The following is a 9,758-nucleotide window of genomic DNA, read 5'->3' as shown; positions in this document are numbered from 1 at the left end:
TATAGTACTTTTGATTTTCAGGAATACAAGCGCAAACTAGCAAGAGTATCCCAGGTCCGAAAAGAGCTACGAATACGTATCCAAAATGTGCCTGATCTGTCACGTCTTCCAAATGTTACAGGAAGCAGACTCCATTTACCATATGCTGGGGATCTCTACAATGATGATTGACAGGAAGCTATGAGGTTGCACGTCGATGGCTAATGACTCAGAATAGGTGAAATCTTGTTAGTCTTATTATATTGTTAAGTGTGGCTTTAAAGCATTTCAATATAAATACTCAATTTCTAATGTGTTACAATGATATCTGTTACTGTTTTAAAAGCCACATGAACTCTATGATGGAGTTACAATTGTACAATGCCGTGAATAGTAAATAGTATATATGTAATAGGTTTGAAATGTTTTTCATTGTTTAAAAACCTAAACTTTAGTTGACATTGCATACAGTATATATCAAATGTGTTTTAGTTGTTTAATGTAAATAAACTCAATTTATGCACATAGATTTCCTTTTGAAAGAGAAATATGCATATCTTCACTCAAAGTAAATTTGGGTGTAAGGAAATTTTGCTCAACCACTGATCATCTCAGAAAATATTTGTATAATGTAATTTCATTAAATTATTTTATCTGTTCTGGCCAGACCATTATTCACTTGTACTCTGCAACACATCTAAAACATTATTTATTATATATAGCATTACACAAACTCATGAGATTGCTTCCTTGACATGCATTAGGACGCACACACATTACAAAAAAAAAGTTAGTGCTTAAAGCTGCACCACACACACATCAAAAATACAACAAGCTACATGCACCACTTCAGTGTGTGCTGAGTACACATTTACAGTAGAGATTAACAATAGCAGGCATCAAAGCAGCATTTACCACTAGGGGGAGGGGGTGGGGTGACAGAAGTGATAAACTGTTCTACTTTGTACCGTCCTATTGTTTGTACCCTATACGGCGGTGTGGACATTTTGTAGCGCCCTATAAAGATTAATAATTACATAGCAAGAGCATGGTACCTCTATTTACTGGTGGTGAATAGTGGAAAAATGTCCCCAATCCCAGGTGCTGTTAAAGGTGTTTTCCAGTTTAGTTATGATTTATTTTGTTTGAAAATCTCTTCCATTTCCTATAATAGTACTTTGCTGGGGGTCTTCCGGGGAAAACCACCAATCATTTTATTTTGAAGGATCTCAGCACTCACATTTTGTTGGGACATCTGCCGTTTTGTTACAGCAGGAGAAATCCAATAATAACCAAAGCCACTAATTGGAGGAGTTTGGCTTTGCGAAAAAAAAAAAATCACCTGTAACATGGAAATAAGGATATGTTTTCCCTTTAATAAATTATTTACATGCAGGCCCAAGCTACAACTGTCACAGTGATTAATATGGTCATTTGAGTCAATATAAAAAAAGCTAAGAAAATGTAGACAATTAAAACAATTTTATAGTCACCGTTTAAATGGAGATTTATAATGGTTTGAGCTAACTTTACACAGGTTATAGAAAATGGTCTACCCAAATCATTTGAACTATTGTGGAATAGGTATACAGAAATATCCATCGTCCATTTTATTTTCATGATGTAAATGGGGATTCGAACACCAAGCATAGAACATGGTTAAGGTTTGAAACTGCGCTCATTACAACATAATTACATGTCTGATAGAAGCCCTGCATAGTTTTTACCCCTGAAATAGTTTTCCATAAAAACAAACGAAGCTTAGAGGAGCCATAAGTTATAGTAGAGTATGGAAACAAAACAAATTTACTTTCAGGGTCAAAATTCATGCTGAATGCAGAACTGTTTGCTTTTATTATGTCACTTTTGCTTTGGTATAAAACTATTTCAATATTAGGTTGAAAGTACAGACACGGGAATACATTCAAATTCTGCCACTGTAGTGTAGGACAAGAATGGCACTGAACTCCTCTACAATGTTTTGCTACTGTTCATGCGTATACCTGTTCCCATAATGACTGATTTGTTTCTTATTATGCACCTGGATGATTACTATTTAGTTATACGAGTCTTGGGGGTCTATTTAATATGCAGCGGTTCCATAGAACCACCGTTTCCTGGGGTTTTGAAGTCATTTTTTAAAACGGCACTTTTATTAAAGACAAAGTCCATCTGGTTTTGTCTTCAATAAAATTGCAATTTGAAGAAAATGACTTCAAAGTATCAGGAATCAGCAGTTCTATGGAACCACCACATAGTAAATATAACCCAAAGAGCAGTTCTATGGAACCACCACATAGTAAATATAACCCAAAGACTCCTCTTGAAACAGGTCTGTATTTTGAGACTAATAGACACAAGCCACATTTATAACTATTTGTATTCCATTTTATTTTTGCCCAGACTACATATATCTTAACATTGAGAATGTGTTTTGTCTCTAACCTGCAAATATTTTGTTTTGTAACCATTGGAAAAACATTTATCAGTTGTGGAAGTTATGCTATGTCTTGTATAAGAAAAAACCCCACCAAACTCATGTTGAACAGATTAAACCGTTAGTTTTCTGATTTAATATTACTCTGTTCTTGTAAAATAGGTTTGTAACACTGTTTATAAACAATATGTGCATATAGATGAGAAGAATGAGATTTAAATACTGTTTTTTTTACACAATGCAGTACAATTAAGTACTTAATGTTAGTAGCTTTGGTAGCTCCGAAATACAGTCTGTAAAAACACAAAAACCATCACACAGGTAAATTTGGCACCTACCACATGATGCAGCTTGGCAATATGCTTTTATACAGTCCGGTGCTTAATAATCTGTTTCCAGAATATGCTATTTAGAGGGGAATTGTAGGATCTTCTCATCTATATTAGTATTATGTAGATTTGAAGCTGATATACATAACCAATGGCACCACTCTAGCAGGTCCAAGTAAACACAGCATGTTCTAGTAACTTTCTCTATAGCTACAATTTTTTTTTTAAATTAAATTACTTTCACAAAAAAATATCTAAGTTTACGTTATCAGTAAATGCAGGCTGCACAGAGGACATGTGTAAGTCGCACATAGTTCAACTGTTGAATTACATAAGCAACATTTCATCTGGTGAGGTTTATCTGCTAATTTTTATGTTTGATATCCATCTTTCACCATGTTGGAAATAAAGCTAGTACAAATAAATATCACCATACTTACAAGCATTTTTACTACATGCTGAAAAACAATTTGTTACTACTCATAAGGTTTCAGAAAAATACTGGGATAGACATAAGGAATATAAGCTAATCACGTAGAAAATCATTGGGATTATCTGGCCGTCGTTTTTATTGTATACATATGGATAAATATGATATTTCTCTGCGCTGTTCTTGGGGATCAATTTACAGATCATGATTCAGGACTAAATGTTTTTCAAGAAAAAGTTATATATTTTTTTTTCAAGCTGCAATTGCATTTATAAAATTATATTTTTTTTTATATGGTAGAACCGATTCAAGTTTCCACTTTATCCATATTTTTTAAATGCCACTTGCTTTATTGTTTAGTTATTTGTATATGTTTTTCATATTTAAAGAAAAAAAAAAGTATTAAACATGGACTCCTGTCAATTATTGAGTGAAGACAGTCAAGTGTAATAAACACTTATTTTGTTGTATCAGTGAATCCATGTAATACTAATGTATCAGATTTTACGGTCAAAGAAATGACTAATCTACTAAAATGTTGAAATATGAATTTGTATGTTTTCTAATCTTTGTAGAGTCTGAAGTAATGAGCATGTGTGCATCTATTAAATAACTTTCACAAACGTAAACTACTCGTTTCATTGTGCCACTGTTTCATGCACAATTAAAATGTAGTGTGGTTAAAATCTTTGTAATAATTAATCTAAAATACAGGAACATTTTTTAGCATTTCTTCCCCCCAAAAAAACATAAGAAAGAGGAGACTGAAAGCTATACACCAAGCTAAGTGGACAGAATTACTATATTTATTATACAAATGCACAGGTATTCACTGTATTCTTTAGAATCTTCTCAATGTGAGCTTTAGTACACAAGAAATAATCCAATGTACAACTAAATGCTCACATGTATTTTTTTTGTTACTGAAAAAAAATAATTCACAGATTAAAGCATTTTTTGATAATATATTCTTCCAGTTTTCAATTACATGTATTTTATAAAAAGTTGCCATTTGGACACTAAACTATGAAGAAAAAAAAAAAATTAATAACTGTACAATCAGATCACTCTTGCACTTCTACTACCGCAATATTTCTGGTAGCACACTAGCACTCAGTTTTACTCTAGTGGCAACATTAGGCCATGAGACTAGCAGTTACTGCTGGATCTATTTTGGCGGAAAAAAAAAGTTTATTTTTTAACAGTATTGAGAAAACTAAAACATGATCAGTAGGTTAGTGCTATACATTTTTGCTATGTACCAGTTTTCAAAAATTAAAATTAAAGTAATGCATGGAACATTTTAAAAAAGAGCAATTGAAAAGTAAAATATTAAACAAAAGATGCACATACAAGCACAGTTTATCATTTTTAGATGCGGTACACCAGCTTGTCCTATTGCATTTCTTCTGAAGTTGATGTCCAAGAGATACTAGTTTTTAACTGCACAGAGACATGTGTTTATGATTCATTCAACAGGAACAATTATTATATTTAATTCATACGGCGCCACAAAGTGTCCACAGCGCCGTACATGACATATACAGAAAACAGTTACCCATGACACAACATGATACATAAATAAAATATGTAGAACAAAAATATTTAAATATACAGGTACCATGGTAATGCAAATATAATTATTTCTGGGACAATGAGTGAAATTAAAACAAAATATTTTTTAGTCTTCAATTTAAAAAAAAAAAATACCTCAAAAGCAAAGCTGAATTTATTATCCACACTTCCTTCCACGCGTCACCCCATGGCATGAATGGATCACTTAAGTATTGCCCTATAAACTCTAGGTTATTTGTCTTTAGAAGGTCATATAATGGATTGGATTCCCTGCTCTGTACAAGAGTTTTCATGGATGTAAAAATGAACACACATTGCACTGTATTTTCAAACAAAAATGAAATCATGAAGATCAAATTACATTTAAGACTAATAAAATAAGTGCGCCCCCCCCCACCCTGTCAAAAAAAGTCCCAATCTGGAAGGAAATATAAAGTATTTAAATTTTAATATTCCTACAGAGCACTTTTGAGTCAGTCCAAAAGGAAAGGCACAACTCTGACAGCTTTTCAGCCGAGATGGGAGCAACTATTCATGGGGAAATAACACAACAGCCACCCAATCACTTTGTGTATGTGCTTCTTATGAGAGGTTGGGTTAAATTGAATGCCAAGTAGAAAAGAGGGGTGTTTTTTTTAGTAAATTGCTAAATTGTGAGAGTATCCTCACAGTGTACTTGAGTAGTAAAATGATGTTTCTCTGAAAATAGTGCCAGAATCAAATGAACTGTGCAAATTTCCCCATCTTTAAATGTAATTCTTATGATTACAGACAAAAATAAGAATATTTGAGTGTATACTGGGGACATCACAGGTACAAATTGGAACTAGTAGAAAACACAATTTTCTATAAAATAATCTTCATTTTCTGTGCATTCTGTCTTTAGTGCTTCAGTTATATACACCATTGGGAAGGAGAATGTGGCACAATAGGTGATTCTTGGCTTTGGCAAAATACACTTAACACTAAAATGAAAACATTTTTCATTAAAAAAAGTTTAATATGCAATTAATAATCCACATGATTGTACATCATTATTTTTGCAAAACAATATTTATATTTGTGACACACTAGACACTACATTTTTAGTAACCTTATCCAATAATGAGATACAAAAAAGCTAATTATTTATATTTATCAATAAAGAGGTCATGAAATTCTGCAATTCTCCCTTTTTATTTGGTTCCTTCTGATCTTGACTAAGAAGCATTTTTAATCTTGAAAATTGGAATTTGCTCTTCTTTGCCGACTTTGCTGTTGTTGCTGGTGAGGAATGGGCAGAAGCACATAATCTAAAAAAATATATAAATATATATGCAATGTTAATTAAAAAAACAATTGTTGGTGCCCAAGGTCTGTTAAATAGAATAATTGTATTCAACAAGCAGCTAAACAATAATGTATGCACATATCACAAAATGTACAAGAGCTCTTTTACATCTTGCTACTATTGGCGCATTCAATGTGGCTTAGTATTTTATTGCAGTGCTGATGCAGTTGAATGCATTCCCTAACACTTTCACTGTAATTTAACCATTTATTAAGTAGCTGATTACAGTGGGAATGACAGGCAAAGCTATACTTTAACAAACTCTTTGATTTGCCCTAACATATAAGAAGCCTCTAGTTTAATGATATTTTAAGCCATACACATACCGGATATTTGTATTACCCAAAAAGCCATTAGCAACAAACATTAAAAATCATATTTACCTAATTATCAAATTTTATAAAGTCCATATTATTCAAATGAAGTGAAATATTTTTAAGGGACATAAATGAATATTATAAGATAAACACGTAAAAGTAACTCAAACATAATAAAAGCAGTAGCAGAACATCAGAATAAACTCAATTCACAATGTAGCTTATCAAGTTCTATTAGTCAAACTTATGTTACCACAAACAGAAAAATCATGCAATATTCAATTTAACAACATGTAACTTCTATATCAACATATATGTAAAAAGCATACTGTATACCTGGGTGTTAGTAGAGGACTCTTGCCTTTAGAGCGGAGTTTCTCTTCACTGTATGAAATGTTAACTTTCCCACTTGATTTAGGTGTTCTCAAGTCAAGCGATCCAAAGCTCTGCTTAGTCTTGGGCGTGATGGGATAATTTGAGAGACTAGATCTGCTTTCACTGGGGTATTTGGAAGCCATTTTGCATGTATTGCATGTAACCACCTAAAACAAAATATGCAATACATTAGACATCACTATAAGCAGATAGAATATCAGACAAAAATACAGGAACGTGAAGGAACATTTTCCACAATGTGTGTGTGTGTGTGTGTGTGTGTGTGTGTGTGTGTGTGTGTGTGTGTATATATATATATATATATATATATATATATATATATATATATATATATATAAAACAAAATAAGTAGGAGGGGGCGCCACATAGTATAATACTGTATTCAACAATACAGATAGGTGTACCACAAGCCAGAATTTAAATCACCAAGTGGACATAGGCACTCAGGTATTAGAAGTGAATCAGTCAGGATAAAAACACACAGAGGAGGAAATATTTCCAAGACCACCAACACCATACCAATATGCGTACCATCAGAGATATCTGTACTTAGCAAAGGTTTGTCCTTTGCCCCTATAAAAAAAACCCAATAAATTTCAGGTTTACATTGATATAAATAAATTCGTTAGAAAATTAACCCTGAAAAGGCATTTCGCTAAAAAAGAACAAGCGGTTCTAACAAACTATGACACTCAATCTAAATCTGGTCTTAAACCACCGTCTAAGTATTTCCCACTTGAGTCTAAAAGTAGACATATTGAAATTTTTCAAGAACTAATTACTTCAGATTTGTGTGATACAGATGACAACTTGAATACCCATAGGAATCTCAGTTTTCAAGAAAACAAAGCCTTGAAAGACCTCCAGAATAATACTGATGTCATAATTAAGCAAGCAGATAAGGGAGGCGGCATTGTTATACAGAACCGCTCTGATTACATTACTGAAGCTATGAGACTACTGAATGATAAAGTTTCATATACTCGCTTAATAAAAGATCCTACTTATGATTATGTAAATTCCTTAAGAGAATTACTCACTAGAGCTCTGTATGACGAAATAATTATCAAAGATGAATTCCAATTTCTAATGGTTAGCAATCCCATTATACCAATATTTTATTATATGCCAAAAATTCATAAGAGCCTAGTTAATCCACCAGGAAGACCTATCATAGCGGGTATCGATTCTCTGACTTCAAAAATTTCTAAATATGTAGATGTATTCCTAAATAAATATGTTATAGAACTAAAATCGTATATAAAAGATACCACACATGTACTAAAAATCTTTGAAAACTTTAAATGGAATAGAGACTTTCTTTGGGTAACGATTGATGTACAGTCTTTATATACATCTATTGAGCACAAGAAAGGCATTGAAACAGCTAAAAAGTATTTGGATTCAGATGATTCGTTATCTAGCATGCACAAGATGTTCATATGTAACTTGATTGATTTTATTTTAACTCATAATTATTTTAAATTTCTCGATGAGTTTTATTTACAATTGTGCGGAACCGCAATGGGCACAAATTTTGCGCCGGGTTTTGCAAATTTATTTATGGGCGTATGGGAAGACCAATATATTTACAGTTCTAATGCTTTTTCGGATAACATTGTCTTATTTAAAAGATATATTGACGATATTATAATCGTTTGGCAAGGAGACATTGAATCTCTGAATGACTTTATGCAATATATTGGAGAAAACAACTATAATTTGAAATTTACAATGAAGTGTGATCCTATAAGTGTAGAATATTTAGATCTGATCCTTATAGCACAGGGCGGAAGAGTTATTACTAAGAATTTTATTAAACCCGTTGATACCAACAGTTACTTGCACTTTAATAGTTCCCACGCTAAAAAATGGAAAACTAACATTCCGTACTCCCAATTTTATCGTATAAAGAGGAACTGTAGTGATGCAACCCATTGTAAGGAACAACTCAACATCTACTCAGAAAGATTCCGTAGGAGAGGTTATCCCCAAGTACTATTAGATAATGCGATTGAAAAAACAGAACATCTTAATAGGCAAGAATTGATATCATATCCAAACAAAAATAACAACAAAAGCAAAATTGATAGTAAAAATGAAGAGGTTTCATTTGTTACTACCTTTTGTAGTGGGGAGAACAAAATTAAATCAGTTCTAAGCATTGGAATATTCTAAAAAAAGACCCTATTCTACATGATATCCTTCCCGAATCACCAAAAATTATTTTTAAGAAAAATCTCAATCTAAAAGATATATTAGCTCCAAGCCATCTGAAATGTATTAATCCTACTAAGAATTCTTCTACTTTTTTGGATACTAAAGGGAGCGTAAGATGTAATCAGTGCAACATCTGTAAATATACAGCCCCTATGAATAAAAAGTTTTCTAGCTATAACAATGGTAGGAATTTTATAGTTAAAAAACTAATGAATTGCTTAACTACATCAGTCATTTATCTGTTAGAGTGCCCTTGTGGGTATAAATATGTCGGTAAAACCAAAAGACAGTTAAAAATCCGAATTCAGGAACATGTGAGAAATATAAAAAAACAGGTAATTAGCCACTCAGTCTCAAAACATTTCAAAGAGGCCCATAATTCGGACCCTCAACACTTAAAATTTATGGCCATAGAACATGTTGAACTGGGCGATAGAGGTGGTGACCTTCAAAAACTTCTCTCCCAGAGAGAGATGTTTTGGATTTACACACTGGGCACACTTGTGCCGCAGGGGTTTAACGATAATTACGAAATAGCCCCTTTTTTATAGTTAAGTAGTCCCATAGCCATTATGTTGGTTTATCTTGAGTGTTTATGTCAATAGGTGTACTACTACACCTTCTTAATATACTTAATATAAAATCTTATTGTTAGGCTCTATATCTCTATACTGTCTAAACTGATATATATATTTGGGTCTTATAATGTATTGGTTTTTTATCTTTTATTTTTTATTATTTTTCA

At 32.4% G+C, this 9,758-nt stretch overlaps 1 protein-coding gene across 1 annotated transcript in view; it reads right to left on the bottom strand.

Moving 5' to 3' along the window:
* Window positions 1-3,959: 3,959 nt before the first annotated feature.
* Window positions 3,960-9,758, bottom strand: part of RMP24 (ribonuclease MRP subunit p24) — a 29,341-nt gene continuing 23,542 nt past the window's right edge. The window contains exons 2-3 of the mRNA XM_075194155.1: window positions 6,734-6,939; window positions 3,960-6,042 (exon numbers count right to left, since the gene is read on the bottom strand). Coding sequence (XP_075050256.1) covers window positions 5,871-6,042; window positions 6,734-6,939 — 378 coding nt within the window. The 3' untranslated portion in view covers window positions 3,960-5,870. The remainder of the gene's footprint in view (window positions 6,043-6,733; window positions 6,940-9,758) is intronic.

This window comes from Mixophyes fleayi, unplaced genomic scaffold, assembly GCF_038048845.1.
Source record: "Mixophyes fleayi isolate aMixFle1 unplaced genomic scaffold, aMixFle1.hap1 Scaffold_1781, whole genome shotgun sequence".
Classification (NCBI taxonomy): domain Eukaryota; kingdom Metazoa; phylum Chordata; class Amphibia; order Anura; family Limnodynastidae; genus Mixophyes; species Mixophyes fleayi.
The sequence above is the reverse complement of the archived record's forward strand: the minus strand, read 5'-3'. Positions and strand labels throughout refer to the sequence as shown.